Source organism: Danio aesculapii, chromosome 19, assembly GCF_903798145.1.
Source record: "Danio aesculapii chromosome 19, fDanAes4.1, whole genome shotgun sequence".
Classification (NCBI taxonomy): Eukaryota; Metazoa; Chordata; class Actinopteri; order Cypriniformes; family Danionidae; genus Danio; species Danio aesculapii.
Window position 1 is genome coordinate 19,292,503 of NC_079453.1, and position 19,059 is coordinate 19,311,561.

Here is a 19,059-nt window from a genome sequence, read left to right on the forward strand (position 1 = left end):
TCCTCCTCAAAGTTCGATGAGTTGTGCGTTCAGAGATGCTCTTCTGCATACCTCGTTTGTAACAAGTGGTTATTTGAGTAACTGTTGGCGTTTGAACCAGTCTGACGGCTCTGGCCATTCTCCTCTGACCTCTTGATGTCAAGGCATCTGTGCCCACAGAACTGCCGCTCACTGGATATTTTCTGGACTATTATCTGTAAACACTTGAAATGGTTATGCGTGAAAATCTCAGTAGATCAGCAATTTCGGAAATACTCAGACCAGCCCCTGTTGCACCAACAACCATGTCAAGTTCAAAGTCACTTAAATAACCATTCTTCTTCATTCTGATAGCCAGTTTGAACCGCAGCAGATCGTCTTGACCATGTCTACATGCCTAAATGCATTGAGTTGCTGCCATGTGATTGGCTGATTAGACATTTGTGTTAACAAGCAGTTGGACAGGTGTACCTAACAAAGTGGCCGGTGAGTGAGTGTGTATGTATATATGTATGTGGACCCTATATTATATTATATTACATACATGCACTTACATTACTTGCATGCATGCACATACACTGCATTTTAGACTTTCTTCAGGATCAAATTTGTATTTTTCAGAACATTGATCATCAAAAACAAATACTGTTAACAACTGTTTTTTTATTTTTTTAAAAAAAGGTTATTTATTAATTTAACTAAACATACACAATCACAATAAAAATAAACTAAAAAAAACATCTTCAGTCTGCAACATCCATTTTTTGCTAACAAAATAAGAATTCTTAAGAAGGATCTTACTGAAATTATTTTAAAATCTAAAAAACAAAAACATTTGTACAGAAGAAAATGCTGAAGTGGTTTAAAATGTTTCTTTGACAAGCACACATTGAACCCAGTGGACTCCTGAAAGGCAGTGTCAAAAAATGCATTTATAATTCAGCCTATCATTCACTTGCTTTCATTTTACTCTAGTCATCTTTTTTATTCCAGGTCAGACTTTTTTTTTATTGTTATTATTATCTTTTTAAATAGAGGACAACTTATTACAGCAACCACAGAAATTTAAATAAAGAAAATATATGATTATATTTTTAAAAGACAGAGGACAACACTCAACAAAAAACATATTTTCCCCCTAATTATCCATCCAAATATAACTTTGGAGGATTTCTAAGCAGCAATTGGGTCTCTTTTTGATAGAGTATCTGTGTGTTTTACATACATCTCTTGGGTTCATATAACTGAATGGCCATCAGGTGATGAAGACAGGCTGCTACAAAGTTCTGCCTCCGGGTTTTTGGCTTGAAATTCATGGGCAAAGCTCTCATTATGTGACAAATCTTCTTCAACAAGAGTGGCAGGTTCAATACTGCTGCCTAGGCCAGATGATGTTGTGCTGAAAAACAAATTACACATTTAAAATGTATTAAATGCAGTTTTTATTTTTGTTCCAAACAGCTACAACATTAAAATGCCTGTCTGTTTTTATTCATGGCAAAAAATAAAAATAGATACATTTTATGTAGGGTATTGAAGCTCGTTTCCACCATTGAATAAAAACAAAACATAACATATTGCCAACCATACAAGTATCAGCTGAAAAATGCTTATTTTAATGTTTATCAGTGCAATATATTCAGGCTGATAACTTATGAGATGTGTACATTAAAAAGTTGATTAGTAAAAGCAATTTTCTTTAGCTAATTGCGAGTTACCATCTTTAAGTCTCACATTATAAACTGTAACACGGGCTAACACCTTTTTTTCAGCATTGTGAGTGCTCTCTTAATCGTTGTCCATAGATCTTTGTGTCTAGTTTCTACCCTTGTGTATTTAAAAAACATTTCATGTCAAATCTATCTAGGTTAAGCAATTTACATAATCCAGAGAACATACAGAGAGGCAGAGTTACACACCTGTCACAGTCTGAGTCGCAGCATGTTTTGCTGTCTTCTTCTTGATGTTGTTCCTCCACAGGGAAACGTGCTTCGCCGCCACATCGCTGGATTGCCTGAGCAACAGTGTAATGTGTGTGTCCCTGTGCACATGCGTCCATTTTTGCAATGCTCAACTGTGATTGCAAGAACAGGTGCAACCGACTGTCTGACAGCAGTAGCGGTGTCTGCAGAACTCTATAAACACAAACATTTAAATATAACTACATGGGGTATAATGATTTTGAGTTACTGATGATTAAGGTATTTAAAGGGATAGTTCATATGTTAAAATTTACTCATCCTCCACCTGTTTCAAACCTGTTTGAGGTTCTCAATTTGTTGAACAAAGTAAGATATTTTGAAGAATGTTCAGCCATTGAAAGTATTTTTGACTACTATGGATGTCACTGGCTGCTTTTTTCCAACATTGATATTTGTGTTCAAAACAAGTAAGAAAGTAAAGTTAGAAAAAACACTTGTGTGTGAGTGTGAGTAAACGGGGAGGAAATGTTCATTTTTGGGGAAACTATCACTTAGAAAACGTGCAAATATAAAGTAGTTTTATGCTGTACATTAAATGTGACAGAAACACCAAAAATTAAAGTTAAAAAGTGCGTTTAAGAAGACAACAAACAACAATGTTTTTTTTCAAATAATATTCCACCTGTGTGAACAAAACTGCTTTGCAAAGAATTGAACTTCGTCTCATTGCACAGCAGCCACTAGATGGCAAAAATACTGCGATTCCTTTAACTACTAAACTATATGAATTACTTCCACAAAACATCTATACCTGCAGTGATTTAAAAGAAAGACTTTAATAAAAACAAATTGGCATACAATTTTTCTTATTGGAAGTATAAAAATTACTAGGTTGCAACTGATTACATTGAATGCATCTGTCATTGAAAATGTATTTGTTAATTAATTTATTAATTATTCGCATTACTTTGTGTACACATACACTATTTCTAATCTACAGTGCATAATTTTTATTTTACATTTTAATTTTACTTAAACATTATTGGAATTGTCCCTTATACGTTTTATTAAATGGGTCTATATAACTTATGAATATTTATTTCGGCTTTCTTTTCATTCTTTTTACCACAGATTAAATGATGTAGTAATAAATGGAATAATCAAGCTAAAAGAAAATAGAATTTGTTGGCATCTAACTGAAACAAGTTTTTTTTTTTTTTTTTTTTTTTTTTACTTTTAATACATTTCCCCCTTCATTTTACAGATTTTTTAAAATGTTATATTTATGTTCATATTTGATTGTTTAAAGTATTAGTTCAGCCAATTTTTTTTTTATTCTGTTAATTACTTTGAAATTCCTATTATTATATTAAATCTTTATGCCGTTCCAATCCCCTGAGACCTTTGTTTATCATCAGAACACAAGTTAAGATATTTTAGATTAAATCTGAGAGCCAAAAAAAAATTAATTAAATCAAAACTTAATAAAAAAACAAGATAATCAATGGATCAAGGTAACCTTAAAAAATTTATCATTAAGGAATATAAATGTAACAGATGGGGCGTCACGGTGGCACAGTGGGTAGCATGATCGCTTCACAGCAAGTAGGTTGCTGGTTCAAGCCTCAGCTGGGTCAGTTGTCATTTCTGTGTGGAGTTTGCACCATGTTCTCCATACGTTCGCATGGGTTTCCTCTAGGTGATCCAGTTTCCCCCACAGTAAAAAGACATGTGGTATAGGTGAATTGGGTACGCTAAATTGTCTATAGTTTATGTGTGTGAATGGATGTTTCCCAGTGATGGGTTGCAGCTGGAAGGGCATCCACTGCGTAAAACGTATGTTGGCGGTTCATTCCGCTGTGGCGACCCCAGATTAAGGGGACTGAGCCAAAAAGAAAATAAATGAATGAATCTAACAGATTCTATGAAGGTTTTGAAGTGGGCCTCATATGACTTTAAACCAAATACTTTAGATACGAGTTTTAAAATATGGGCTAAGAAAGAGATAACTTATTGTTAAATTATAAATAAAGGACATTTATTAGATTTTAATTAAATAAAAGAAAACAATTTAAACTCCAAAGACTTCTTTAGATATCTCCAGTTCATTTCTACAATTTAAAAAAAAAAAAAGACACTGGTGGTGATACAAATAAGAGTGCTTTAGTTAAATTATTCTCCATAGTTTATTTGGCTGAACCAATGTTAAAATCTGTAACTAAACTATAGAAATCTTATTATCTTAATATCTTAAATACTTCAATTGGTTTCAGCTTTGAGGTACTTTATTTGGGTATGCTATCAATGAATTTCTTGGAAAGAAAAAACAAATATATATATATATATATATATATATATATATATATATATATATATATATATATATATATATATATATATATATATATATATATATATATATATATATATATATATATATATATATATATATATATATATATATATAAAAGTGACATATGTCTATTGATGCTGTGAATTGAATCTTTTTGCAATAAAAACTTAAATACAAAAAAAAATAAATAAATAAAAACTTTGTTCGCCTATGGTTGCGCAATTGAGCAAGGTGCGTGTTTACTACAAGCAGCTGAACTCTTGCATGTTGTGCTGCTGACTCTGATGGCAATGCGTCATACTGCCTCTAGTAAACACGCACCCTGACCTGACACAAAAGAAAAGATAGACAAATAGAGTAGTGTTTACTTTTTGCACAAAAAGAGTTTGTCACATAGAATGTTTTTGACACTTTTTCTTTCTTGTTAGGACATGTTAGGATGGTTGCTGTATAAGGAGGATGAGGGAGCTGTCAGATTTAAGCTAAAATATTTTAATTTGGGATCTGAAAATGAACAAAGGTCTCAGGGGATTGAAACGACATGAGGGAAAGTAATTAATAACAATTTTCATTTCATATTTTTAATTCTAGTTAACTCGACTCACGCCTCAAGAAACTGCTGCAGCCCCTGCATCCGTTGTGTAATCTGGAATTCATTGTTGAGATTGAAGAAAGGATTCCATGGAGGAAGTTTAGGCAATTCTCTACAGAAACAAAACCACAATTCAAAAAACTGATAACACTAATTTTCATAACAACTTTCATATAAGATTAACACATGCAGTGATTTGAAATAAAGACCATAATAGGAAGAAATTGGCATGCAATATAACTAAATATATGGCATGTAAATATAACTATTACTTGGTTGTGACCGATTACACTGAATCTACGCATCTACTTCATTGAAAACATATTCGTTAATTTATTTATTATTTGCAATTAGATTCTTTTATTTAAAACATTGAGATTAGTTACATTTTACATTCCCTTATTATGGATCCTGAAAATCCTCAGAACAAATTATTTCAGCCATTTTTGTTCATGTTTCTTCATACAAAAAAATATGACTCGCAACCTTTTTTGTTGAGTGAACACTTTGACCTAAAATATTTATTTTAACAATTAATTTTTATTCATATTTCAAAGATTAAATACCTATCTGGTGGGGAACAGATATAACAATATTTTTAGCGTTGAAGTGATCTACTGTTTAACCCTTATGCACCCAATTTACTACCTTTTTGTTTTGTTAGGGATGAAAACATCCACTGAATTCAACTGCTGTAAAAATGCATCAGATATATATATATATATATATATATATATATATATATATATATATATATATATATATATATATATATATATATATATATATATATATATATATATATATATATATATATATATATATATATATATATAATCAAAAAAGTGATTTTATTTATACATCTATATATATATTATTAAAGAGTTAAAAAAAAGACATTTAGTAGTTTTGATCAGGACTGAGGTTGATTTGAACAGATTTATGAGATAGATGTATGTTTGTATGTATGTATGTATGTGTGTATGTGTGTACAGTATATATATATATATATATATACACACACACATCTCATAAATCTGTTCAAATCAACCTCAGTCCTGGTCAAAACTACTAAATGTCTTTTTTTTTAACTCTTTAATTGCCAAGTTCACAAATGACGTCACTGATTTGGTGGGAAAAAAAACACACAAAATGAAATATTTTGAATACAAAATTAATGGGGCAAAACAGCCACCAACTGTAAATCAGGGAGAAAAAAAATGAAAATCAATCAAAAACAATGCATCAAAGGCAAAGTTGTTTCACATGTTAAAATCATGTACTTTTTAAAAAGAATTAGTAATTTTGATCAGGACTGAGGTTGATTAACAGATTTAAGCAAAAAAAAAAAAAAAAATTATCTGGTGCATTTTTTCAGCAGTTTAATTTAGTGGTTGCCCAGAGTGTTTGGTTGAGCTTTTTAAAAACTTCTTATCATTTTCTCAAATTATGTGTTAAAATAAGATTTTTCACCAAAAACCTTTCTGCTAGCTGAAACAGAATATATATATATATATATATATATATATTTAAAACTATTTCAAATTATTTCAAAATAATTATTAATAAAAATGTACTCAAAAAGTAGCACAATGTGTAATCTATATCATCTTACTAATGCCAAGTTTCATTAGGTAACTTGTAATTAGCAACTGACTACAAGTAATGAATATTGTATTGGCCAGAGTGTGTTTTATCCACTTACATGAGCAAAGCATTGTCTTGTAGTTTCTGACGCAGCCAAACAAACTCACTATACCGCCTCCTCACACAAGAGGTCTTCTTACGGAAACACATACTATTGGTCTAGAAGCAAGAACAGTATTGTGAATCTTATGCTCCCACTGAATAAAGTGGAGAAAACAAAGCTTCAACATAAACAACATGAGGGCAACGAGGATACTGCACTCACGTGAAGGCAGATCTCATAGCTGATGTACGTGTGCCAGAAATCCTCCTTGTGAACCTGAGGATCCCGTACCCAGACGCTAATAAACTCCTGCAGTAAAAGAACATCAGCCAGTGAAAATGTGTTTATGATCAGTGAAGCGTTTCAAATTGAGCGAGGAAGTGACTCAGCAGAAAGCGGCCTTGTACTTTTTTCCCTAATTATTAGTTACAGTTTTACCCACTTTTAAGGCTAATGCAGACTATGCCCTTTCATCCACACAAACTGTATTTTGGGGGGTATTTGGCACTAGATTGTGATACATGTTTGGAATTTCTCAAATAAACAAATTTTCTCGCACAACATCTAACAAACCAAATTGAGGTCAAACAGTACACTTCCCTAAAAACAAACAATGTACAAGCTTTGCAACTTCTCTGGCAAACTCGTCACTGGCATTCTCTAGAGAGAGAACAGAAGTGACATTGAATACTGTGCGCAAGATTGCCATAACCCTGGTCCTATATCCTGCTAAACTGCTTAATTGCATAGAAGATGTATATTTATATTTACATCCTAGATTTATTTACCTATATCTTATTCTTTTTTTTTACTTATATTTTAGGTTTAAGCTTATATTTTGTTTTTTACCATTTAGTAGATAAGCTTTCATTGTAGAATGTGTGTATTTTCACATTTCCATTTTTGTGTGTTGCTTAAAAGGTGCACTCCTTGAAAATATTCTTTTGGCCAGCATCTTGTATTGAATAATATGCTGGCACAACTCTGATAAATTGTACCTATGGACAAAAAGTCAACCAGGTGGTTATGATGCCTGTTAAAGGGTTAAGTTGCTGGGTTCTGAAATTTCCTTCACGATCAATAAAGTAACTAACTAACCTCTCTGCAAGTCATTCACAAAAATACTTATTTTTTTTATTTATACATCCCAAAACATAGGTTTTATTTAAAACAGGCTAGCTTTTTAGGGATATGAAAATAAATTTAACAAGCAAATGAAAGTGAAATACTGTAGTATTAACTGCCACTGAGATAATTATGTCATCAGTTTCCTCTTTAAAAATTCCAGCTTGAAGAAATGTTGCAGTGACTGTTAGGTTAGGAATTTTCTTTGATCTAAAAAAAATCAACATCTATTAAAATGGATCAGTTTGTCACTACATGAGACTTGCAGTAATCCTTTACTGCAAATATGAGTGGCAGCTTTTGAAAAAAATCTGTCACAGATTTAATGTTGCAGACAAATTTCAAAGAGGAAAAGAACAAAACACTGACCCTTTTCTCAAAGCTTGTGTTATCCATCTTAGAGATTTCTCTGAAAAAGAAGAAAGTATTTTTGAGTGCTGTAACAAAATTTTTTAAACATTAAAAAAACTTTTTAATGATAACATTGCAACAAAAGATATATCAACACAATGTAGAAAAGATTAGAAGAGGAACATAGAATAATATATACATAAACCTTTAATGCATCAAAGGTGATTAACTATGAAAATAAAATATGGCCTGTTTGGCCAATTCTCTCTTTTTTACCATTATTGAGGTACATATCTAAAATACAATGATTTGCTTTCTAATATTTTGTAAAGCACAGTGTATTTCTATCCAAAAACCTTCAATATCCACAAGCATGTTCACAGTTTTATCTTTAATTAAAATCTCAATAATGCGAAATCAAAACACTTCACTAAATACTGCAAGAAATTAACACTGGCATTTCAACCATTACGCAAGGAAACAAATCCCAACTAGGAACCGTGAATATCATTTATAACAATAAATCATTCACTTGCTACACGAAACCCAAATACTCATTTACTTTTAATGAAATCAGATTTTGTTTTCCTGTTTATTCTTTGTTATAATATGCTGAGTGAAATTTTCTCAGGATTATTCCTAATGGTAAACCATAAAGCAGATCACTCTCACATTTTAGGGCATCTTAAACTGGAATTCCAATCAGCATTAGTTCAAATATCCACACTAAACCTAATTCACTTTCTTGGTAACTTAATTAGGGAGTTGACAGAAAATCCCAGACTAATTGAGAGCAGACATCTTGACTTGGGGCAGTCACACACAAACATCTCTTCATAACCACATCAATGGACAGTTCACCATTCTATATTCAATTTATTGTATTTGAAAAATAAACCTGTATGCTATTTTGCCGATAATTATGTTTATACATTGTGGCATTGAGAACCACTTAAAGGATAATACATGAAAACATTTAGGCTACTCCGACATTTTTCAATTTTTTGTTACTTTTGTACATCACTGCAATTACTTGTATTTTAATGCGTCTAATTACCCGAAGTTTAATTAAAACAATCAATGCAAGCTAAAAAGACCAACGAATAGTAAACAAAACGGCTACGCGTTTTACTTAAACGATGGAACCGCATCAGAATCAACAGATTAAAAGTTATCCTAAGCTTTCTCAAAGCCTTTAGTATGATTTATTTTACTTTCCATTCATTGGTAGAGTTAAATTAGTTTTTCCTCACCTTTCTGTCTTGTTTTATGGCGTGGTGTTGTATACCGCACCAAGATCCAGGTGCTCCTAGCGCTGACGTGATTAAAAGTGGCAATGAGTTCGCGTGAGGGGAAGGGAAGTTTTCCTTTTGACTTTCAGACTTTCATCAGCGCATGCGCTAGTCTAAACGCTTCCCATGTATAAGGACGTGTTTATTTGTTTGAGCTCATTATGTGTAATATAAGCAAAAGCTTATTATAAATAAGAAATGAATGTCTTTGGTATTATTTGGGATATTTCTGTTATAAGAGACACGCTTAATTGATAAAAAAAAAAGAAAAAAGGAAAAGGAAAGAAAAAAAGGGAACAAACAACCAGGGCATTATTTGTGAATTTGAATAAATGTGTTTTTTGTAAAATACAAAATATGAATTATATAACATGCTGTAACCCTTTCTCCCTAATATACCTATAACTTTATTCATTCACAACTATAACACAATTAAGTAGCTTCTTGAAAACATTCAAAGCAATGCAATGCAATTTGTTTTAAAGACACCATTCGTTCTCCCCTTAAGAAAATAATTATTTATTATTTTATTTATAATTATTTCTAATTATAAAAAATTATCTGCTCTACGGAACCAGGGCATTATAAAAGGTTTTTTTTATTTTTTTTTATTTTTATGAAAGGTTGAATTACAAAAGATAGACTGTAATGTTCACACTTTTTTCAAGATGCAAAATTCTGAATTCATCATAATTATATTTTAACAAAATAACCATATAAGCAAAGAAAAAAGGTCTCATGTAAACGTCTCCATCTTATTAATTCACCCTGAAAACCTGAAATTCACACAAAAAAATTGTGATGTTCCTGGATGTGGGATATACTTCTGGTAAAAATAATTTTGTGATGAAGTAAATACTACAGAAAAAAAAATCTATGTATTTTTCTATATATAATAATGTTAATAATTTAGTTCAGGCAAGAATAAAATAGCTGTCTTTTGCGAGCAAAAAAATCACTTGCAGAGAAAAACTTGAAAGGAGAAATAAACATCTCTGTTTAACATTCAGATGTTCCCGAATTTTGGTAAGCAAATCAGATGACAGATGACATCATAAAGTGTGGTCTTTGTCAGATACACAACAGTTACTGTGGCATGTGGGGAGGACATGTTCCCACAAGTCCTGACACTTTCAGTTGGCATAGATGACTCAACATATGAATAAAACTATTATAAATAAAAGTTCTTGGCAGTGTCTAAACATTTGCTATTATGCAAAACCATTCACTAAGAACAAAAAATCAAAGTCTTTATATTTAGCATTAACAAAAGCTAATCATAAATGTTTGCTATGTAAACACACAGGTTTTTATTATGCAATCATTCATTATGCAAACAGCCACTGTTACATTAAATACAAAATTACTTTAAAGATTATATATAATCCACATATACGTTGACTATTTAAATGTTGATGAATGACATGACTGTTTGCCATAAAAAGAAATGAATAATATTCTAACTATTGTGGGTATCAGGAGTCCTAAACAATAGATAATATTTATAAACATATCAGATTTAGCATGTTTGAAAGGGATATAAATTGTGATGTTCATATATATTTGCAGAATTGTCAAAAAAAAAGAAGGTTCCTAAAAATTGTGACCTGAATAGGATATTCTACTTAACTCAGCAAGTAAAAATAATTATAGGTTACCCAAGATGATCTATGATTATTTGATATTTCATGAATCCCTTGTTTTTTTTCTTAGCAGTTCAACTATTTACTATTCCTTAAAAAATCCCCCTGGTCCTAAATATTTTTGGCTGCATATCTAAATCCTTTCATTAATGTGTGACTAAATGATTTAGAGATTTATATTTCCACAATGAGGACTATTATCAAATTTTAAAACATGGAAGGCAACATGAAGCATAAAGTAAACTATGATTATTTTGTTTAAATAACACTTCTTTCTTTTAGTGTTGCCCTTCAAAAGCTACATTAAAATGTATACATAAGACAAAATAATACAAGTTAATGCACCCTAGACTCATGACAAGAACAAACAAATGCTGTGGATCACCTGTGTAACAACCAACAGTATTAGTCGATCCCTATGGGATTTCGCACTGACATTCCTTTAACTATTTGTAGCTTAAATGGTATATTTTTTTCAAAATATGTGCAATATTTGCTTACAGTGTTTTGCTTTTAATTAATTAATTTATTTTTTTATCTCAAGAACCAAAACTCTTATTAAGATTTAAGGGTATGTAAATAAAGTATTTTTTATTGTTTCAGTTTATTTTTCCTGTAATTATTTTGTCCAGTGGAGTATGTAAACATGAAAGTTTATACAGGACAATAGCATACGGTTAATATGATCTCTGTTCTTTTGTAAAAGATTTTATCATTTTACCTCAGGGGTATGTAAACGTAAGTTCATCTGTTTTGTTGCCATCTATTGTCTCAGTGCTCCATAGGTTGCTGTGCTTGGCTGGTTTTCAGTTGTTGGCTGCTTGCAATGTTCCTCTCCTCTGACAAGAGTCGACTGCTCTGTTGCTGTTCAGGAGTTTCATTTGTTGACATAAATGTTCAGCTGTTTTTCAGCTACACAGTGAAAAAAGTTTTTGTTTTAAACGTCCATTTAACCTTTATTTTTTACCGATTTGCTTATTTAAGAGTAAGAATAACACAACTATTAGGTTTCTTAAATGAGGAAATTTGTTTTCTTACCCTCTCTTTGGGAAATCCACTGTAAAATGGAAAATAGCTAACTTGAATCAGCATGTCTGACATCGGTACTCTCTTCTGATGTATATATGCTGTTGGAAGAACATAGGGTGGAGAGTCAAAATGTACATACAAAAGTTGTGTAACTTGGGTATTGCTTTTGTTTTGTTATTGGTGTTAAGTAATATCTTACTCAACAGCACTTTTGGCTCTGCAGGAATGCTAGAAATACTCTGATGGTTGATGCTTAATTAAACAGATGAACAAAATATACCTAATAAAGTTTAGAGATGACAAATAAACATATCACCATCATTTACACACCCTTCATTTGTTCGAAACCTATTTAAGTTTCTTTCTTCTGTTGAACAGAAAATAAGATAATTTGAAAAAAGCTGGCACCCTTTGATCTACTATACAAGTTGATGTCAACAACCAGCATTCTTCAGCAAAGGAAAAAACTCAAACGTATGATGGGGTTTAATTTTTTGGGTGAACGATCTCTTTAACATTGATAATTTAATCAAAGTTCCAGTATGATGGAAAGCTGGACTTTTACCTATCAATACCACACCATGGTATAACACAATCTACTACTTTAAAACATAAGTTGTACCACAAGATCAGAAATGATTTCATAATCCAAAAATCAGTAGAGTTGACAATAAGGATGTCGATATTGGATTGCACCCTTGTTACGCAGAGCACAAGACACACTCAGAACTATTGTCGCTAGCATATAGGGTTTAGCTTAAGTGCAAATACACAACACCCAACAAGGGCAATGCAGTATTTCTTTTTTTATTATGACTGTAAAAAGTGTCTTCAAACTTGCTTATTTCAGGATGACATTACAAAACAAGTTCTTGAGAAAACAGCTCCAGAACTCAAAGTCCATCTCTATACTGCTAATCTTGGTCATGAGACCAAGCAAAACAACCAAGCAATTGGTAATAAATGTTGTTTCTGCAGTCATAATTCTTTGTTAGTAGGGAGTGAGGTTACAGATGTCAAATAAATTGTTCCAATTTTGTTGTTTCAAGTCAAATATAGTGCAAGTTATTTTCTCACTTTGATCTTATGACTATCAAAATTACCCAGTTTAAAAACATTTAAGCTTCTATTGAATTTTGGCTGCTATGCACTTTGTATTGAAATACATTTTATGAATAAAAACAAAATCAGCATCATGTGTCTGAGAGTGTGCAGAACATGAACTCATGAACTCTGACCCTGATGAAGAAAAGAGAGGTCAAGAACTGTAATGACATTATTGGTTAACTTTTTTTTTCTTGGTTAACTGACTGCCTGTGTGTTTTAGATATGCAGAAAATAGATCTAACAGCAAACGACAAAGAAAGCAGTTTATCAGTTGTGACTGACTCTGAGAAAAAAAAAATCTCAGAACAAAAACTGGTGGACATTGATCATCCCGACTCTGGAACATTTAGAACTCATCTAGATTGTGCAATTAAACATTTATGAACCAGCTGTAATGCTGATTTCCAAATGTGGGAGATTTTTAATGCACTTCCTATAGCTTTAGGTGACTAAGGAAGAAAATATTCAGTTTTGAAAAGAGCAAAAATATAAACTAGGAAAAAGGCAACACGTGGTTTTGCTTGAGACTTTCAAATTCCCTCTAAAAATGATGGTTAACAGCTACTCCAATGTAGAGGACAACCATGAAAAAAAAGCATATTAAAACCTAATGGAAAATAAGTTGTATACATAAACTATGGCATATTGTATTCTAGCAGGTTATTTGAAACGATGAGTAAAATATCAGAAAACAGCAAACATGTTTTCCCTAATTTAATAAACACTTATCCATCTATTAGATGTTTGTACAAAAACCATATTACCAGTTTTGATGCGGCTAATAATCAAAAACAAGACATACCACCAACCAAGCTTTTTGAAATGGAAAATGGGTTAAAATAACACAGGGAAAAAAAACACAGCCACCCAAAATACACTTTAAAAGCACTCAAATCATCATGTTGAGGCATACTGGACAAAACTTCAGCTTGAGATATTTAAGACACATGCGGATTAAAAGCAGGCATATAAACCTTTATTGAACTAAAAAATAGGAATTATTTACACAAACATTTACATAGACACTTCCAACATTCATGTAAGAAATAAGAATTTAAAAGGAAAAAAACAAAACAAAAACACTACAATAGATCGCATAATCCACCAAAGAAAACTATAAACGTGAAAGCAAGTTTTGGATTTTTCTGGATGACAAGAATGAGCAAAAAACACAAGCCAGTGCATTAATGATGAACAGCACCGCGGAGACACCTAATTCAAATAAACACTTTAAGCGTCCTCTATTGTAACTTTAAAAACACTCATCTCATTTGTACATACGTTCATTGGTTGACTACTGTCATGCACATAGTTTCCAGACAAATCTTCAATAAACTGGAGAAGAAAAAAAAAAGACAAAAAAAAAAAAGAATCCTCCACTGACAGGCTATCACCACTGCACAGGTGGAAGACACCAACACACAGAAAGTTGTAATGAGATGTGGGATGCTATTGCTGCTCATCCTCAGGACAAGAATGCCAAGTTAGCCTTTCTTCATAAAAAGCAATAACTATCTGCGGGCAACGGGTGTTAGCCTCTCGTGCAGGAACCAGGTCCGCTTCATCAGAGTCCTTCCTGTGAACACAAGACAAAGAAGTTTAGAGACTAAACAGAACAATTAGACTAGGAAGGACAGTTCAAAATAATTATCTCTGCATTCCAAAAGGGGTAAATTATCTTGTGGCTGCTTTAATAAAGGGATATTGAAAACCTAGATTTTGAAACGAATGTATTTTGTTCGTTTAATTTAAAATACAGGTATGGATTCAAACACACACATACATTTTTTTTATTGATACCATACACCTTTTATTCATTTTAAAGCACTCTGTGGAGAATAAATCCTTTATTATAGTTTAAAAAAACTATAATGAACTAAATCTATGCTCAACGATCTGTCCAGTTAGGTAAATACGTGGGGCACTTCTAAACACATTGAAAAGTTAAACTACCTTTTTGAATAAAAAGTTGATAGATTGTTGGTGATTGTATGGGTTTTGGCCAGAATGGGTAGCAATATACGAACAAAGGAAAAAGACTTGATTAAAAAAAGGTTTAAGACCTACAACACAATATTACAGTAAATGTAAAACTTTAATGCCTAAAATTGTAACTTTGGGATTTAAGACATTGAGACCCTGCGGAAACCCTGAATAAAATAGGCCAACACAAGGAGCCCTCCAGTAAGCCTCTTTGTTTTTGAATTTAAAAAAAAAAAAGGTTTTACACGAGGGTATGCTGCCCCCTATAGGCCTTTTAAATAATCTTTAAAAGAAACTCGTGTATGTTATGCCAAAACTCTACAGCTTTCTTTTGTGGATTGTTTTTCATACAAAAAAACATTTTATTGACCAAGTTAAAATAGGTTTAAAATATTCTTCATAAATTATTACTTGTAGCAGATGAACTGATTCAAAACACGATCAAGGCTTCCCCACTATGGTTTGTCAGTTCTAAATAAATTACAAAACCACAACGGTTGCTTACCACTTCATAAGGAACATGAGCTCCCCGCTGCTGTCAGTCGCCCCAATGATTCTCTCTGGCTCAAGGTTTCTGGCAAAACCCCTAGGCTTGTCAGACTGCAGTGAAAGGCAATGTTAGTTTAGACTTAGCAAATTTAACCAATGTAAAAAAAAAAAAAAAAAAAAAAAAAAAAAAAAAAAAAAATCACATCTACTACATATTTCAATGACCAACACAACATCTTACCATTTCCTTCTTCCGTTTTGCCTTGCTCTCTTCGGTCTCTGGTTCATCAGTGGATGATTTTCTTTTTACAGCTTCTGGTTTCTCCACCACTCCTTTCTGAGACTCAAGGAATGCAGCGATCAGTTCTGGACAGTCTAAATTTTCTTCAGGCTCCCAAGTGTTGTCAGCACTGAGAAAAACAAAGATACCTTGTTAGAGGGATAGTTAACCCAAATCAGAAAATTGTAATTTACTGATCCTTCACTTGCTCCAATCTTGTTTTGATTTTTTTTTTTCATTGAACAGAAATTATGGTATTTTGAGGAGAGCTGGAAAGCTGTATACATTGACTTCCATAGTATTTGCTTTTCCTGCTGTAGAAATCAATGGTTACGGGTTTTCAGCTTTCTTCAATTTATCTTTAGTGTTCAACAGAAAAAAAAATCATTAAGAACTGGAAACACCTGAGGGAGTCGTTTCCCCCTATAATCTAATTGCATACAGCTACACTCACAAATAAAAATATTTACAAACACATTTCTGTTCATTTTTCATAGCTGCAAAAGAGACGAAGTACTCACTCTGTAAAGCCTTTCCACTTGAGGAAAAACTCAACTTTTCCATTGACCACTCGCTGGTCCATTACCTTCTCCACCACAAACTCCTCAATCTCCTGAACTTCCTTCTTTGACTTGCCTGCCTGCTTCTTACCCATGTTGACCTAAATGCACACACACAATTTATATCATAAACCAGACCTTATCATTAATTTCTAGTATTTAATATTTAAAATGTTAACCATTTAAGACTCTGCTTTTTTGTATCAAAATAATTAACGAAAAGGTTTCAATGTTTGACTTACAATAATGGTAAAATGGCTAATGTTCGCTCATTTACTAAGAAATTACTGGATAATATATGCTAGGGTTTTAATAAAATCCATTAATGCCTTTACGGCTAAGGTTACAAACGCATTAGTATGTGGTGCCTTTTATGTGTGCTTAAATGTTAGCAAGCTAATGGCAACTGCGCATGCATGAACAGGCCAAGGCCCTGAAAGCGTTTCAAATTTCCCCTCGAATTTATAGCGGTTTAAGATTTCCCGGCGACCACACAACTCATGTAAACGTATAACTTTCTACAAAAAAAACATTGTTAGCTTAATATTTGCTGAAACACGTGCTAGTTTACAGTAGCCCGCGTTAGCCAACTTGCTAGCAGGAAATGCTCACAGAAACAGAGAAAAACATCGCGACGTTACACAACATTGTACAGGTACGCATCCTACATTTCTGCAGAGTGAAACAACTTAAATGGCTTAAAAGCAGCTTTACCAAAACAAACTGTAATAAATAAGACTGCAGCATTCAAACAACAAACTACAATGGACGGCGCTGCAGCACGAGACATGCGCGCGAAACTCACCATCACAATGGATAAAAGATTAAAACTTGGATAACAAATCTTCACGCCTTCTGAACTGTAAATGGCTTTACAGACACTGCTCCCGCGCCAACGAGGTACGCACTTTTAAAAGTTTTACTTACTTGATACTAATAAATCAAGAAGAAAAGCCGACTGAGGCTCGACGAAGGCCAGCCAGAATCGAACGCGAGGACGTAAAGCCACGCCTATGAGAGCAATCACGTGTATCCAATGAGCCTAACGTAGGGCGGAGCGCCTGAGAATTCAAAAGCACATCCGCAGATCATTATGGTAAAACATCTCGATTCAGTTATTTGAGGGGTACACACCATATAATTAACCTTAATCCAAATGTTCACACATTAAACAGATCTCTAAAACAGATTCTTTACATGTTTAGACTATAGTCTACTATATTCAGAACACGACACAACATATCATCATGTTATTTAATTTGACCACAAGACCAATAATTAAATTCTTTGATTAAAACAACTAAATTACTATACATTACGATTTAAGTTAATTATACATTCTTATACATGCATTACACATTCTTTGTAATATAATTAAAAACAATTCTTGCGTGTAATTTTGGTATATGTTTTCACGCGACAAACAAACAAGTTAATCATGTGATTATGCGATTTTTAATTGGCATGACTATGAAAATATTCCAAAACTATTTTTTTTTTTGTTTTTATTTAATTTACAGTCGGGGGTGGATTTAACCAATAAACAAGATAGAGTCACAGGAAATCTGTTATACCTATAAATGATATCATTTTCTATCATATTTTGTATGATGAGTGTGAAAAAAAAAAAGTTTAATGCTTATTACATTTGCGCAAATGTACCCCCCACTCTCAATCATGAAGAAATCCAGCAGTCAAATTAAGCAAAGACTTAGCTTTAAAAATAGTTTCTATAGAATTTTTAGCTGTGAATTTATTTTAAGAAAACAAATCATTTAAAAAGTTTTACAAGATGCATTACGTGTTTTTAACAATGTGTTTCGCATTAAGAAAACATGTCGAAAAAGAGTGATTGAGTGATACAAGAAAAAAAAAAACAGCAAAATAAATAAATTAAAAATATATTAAACAAAATGTGCATTTTAGAACTTTTGGGCCACATGACTGGAATTGCTTAGGGCCCCAAAATCACTAAATTCACCCGTTTTCGGTGCAGTTTGGAAGAACTACAAGAGGAGGGATAAAGTGAAATCTCTCCTCAGAATGTACATGAATGTGCTGAAATGGTGTAATTACTCCAGAGGAATAAGGAAGGCACAGTTCCCTAACCTACTTCTCATGGGACCCTTTGGCTTATCACCTCATCACTTTCAAAGTGACAAAGATTTTCTTATCAGGAGTGACCTCCTTATCAGGGGTGAGAATTCTCACACTGACTATTGTCAATCCACTTTTGGTGCATTAGGCTACTTGGTATTTAGGACAACTGTAAAAATGTACTGAATTATACTTTGTGGATGGAATGATTTTACAATGGGTTACACCAATATTCTTTCCTTGTGATTTGCACCCACGTTAGGAATGTAACGTTTTTGGAGTTCATACAAGAGCGGCATTTGCTTTAATGACTAAACCAACACCTGAAGCCAAAAAATTAGCCACTTCCTTCTGAATTTTGTGTCAGTTCATACACCATAGTAAATGTAATCTAAAATTAACTGTAATATTATTTTTTGAGTATAATACATTCAGAACCCACTGTTTCACAATTTTATTGTACTTAGTCATTTTTTAAATGTGTTTTTAATCAAAATAACAGTTTTATCAAACTTCTTAAAGCCTTTTATTTTGTTAGAAAACACACAGTGAAGATCAAAACCAGAG

At 32.4% G+C, this 19,059-nt stretch overlaps 2 protein-coding genes across 4 annotated transcripts; both read right to left on the minus strand.

The window, feature by feature from the left end:
- Positions 1 to 622: 622 nt before the first annotated feature.
- Positions 623 to 12,066, minus strand: snx10a (sorting nexin 10a). Of its 2 annotated transcripts, XM_056479818.1 has the most exons (8): positions 11,986 to 12,066; positions 11,669 to 11,859; positions 8,031 to 8,070; positions 6,759 to 6,845; positions 6,552 to 6,652; positions 4,860 to 4,958; positions 1,899 to 2,114; positions 623 to 1,378 (listed from the first exon to the last, which is right to left on the minus strand). In XM_056479818.1, exons 3-8 carry the CDS (start codon positions 8,055 to 8,057, stop codon positions 1,216 to 1,218), a joined length of 693 nt encoding a protein of 230 aa, XP_056335793.1. In that variant the 5' UTR covers positions 8,058 to 8,070; positions 11,669 to 11,859; positions 11,986 to 12,066; the 3' UTR covers positions 623 to 1,215. The 2 variants fall into 2 exon arrangements, with proteins under 2 accessions (XP_056335793.1, XP_056335792.1); XM_056479817.1 differs by lacking the exons at positions 11,669 to 11,859; positions 11,986 to 12,066 and adding an exon at positions 9,266 to 9,562.
- A 1,971-nt stretch (positions 12,067 to 14,037) lies between these two features.
- On the minus strand, positions 14,038 to 17,419 carry cbx3a (chromobox homolog 3a (HP1 gamma homolog, Drosophila)). Of its 2 annotated transcripts, none has more exons than XM_056479151.1 (5): positions 17,323 to 17,419; positions 16,357 to 16,496; positions 15,797 to 15,965; positions 15,572 to 15,666; positions 14,038 to 14,659 (listed from the first exon to the last, which is right to left on the minus strand). In XM_056479151.1, the coding sequence occupies exons 2-5, from the start codon at positions 16,488 to 16,490 to the stop codon at positions 14,533 to 14,535; spliced, it is 525 nt and encodes a 174-aa protein (XP_056335126.1). In that variant the 5' UTR covers positions 16,491 to 16,496; positions 17,323 to 17,419; the 3' UTR covers positions 14,038 to 14,532. The 2 variants fall into 2 exon arrangements, with proteins under 2 accessions (XP_056335126.1, XP_056335125.1); XM_056479150.1 differs by having other exon boundaries at positions 17,201 to 17,398.
- Positions 17,420 to 19,059: the final 1,640 nt, after the last annotated feature.

Coding starts and splice junctions, on each gene's coding strand:
- cbx3a (XM_056479150.1), bottom strand. Junction 15,966..16,356: donor AAGTGGAAAGGCTTTACAGA/GTGAGTACTTCG, acceptor TGTTTTTCTCAG/TGCTGACAACACTTGGGAGC. Junction 15,667..15,796: donor CAAAACGGAAGAAGGAAATG/GTAAGATGTTGT, acceptor CTTTCACTGCAG/TCTGACAAGCCTAGGGGTTT.
- snx10a (XM_056479818.1), bottom strand. CDS start 8,057: ATGGATAACACAAGCTTTGAGAAAAGG. Junction 2,115..4,859: donor CTGCAGCAGTTTCTTGAGGC/GTGAGTCGAGTT, acceptor TTGTGTTTATAG/AGTTCTGCAGACACCGCTAC. Junction 1,379..1,898: donor TGCGACTCAGACTGTGACAG/GTGTGTAACTCT, acceptor TTTGTTTTTCAG/CACAACATCATCTGGCCTAG.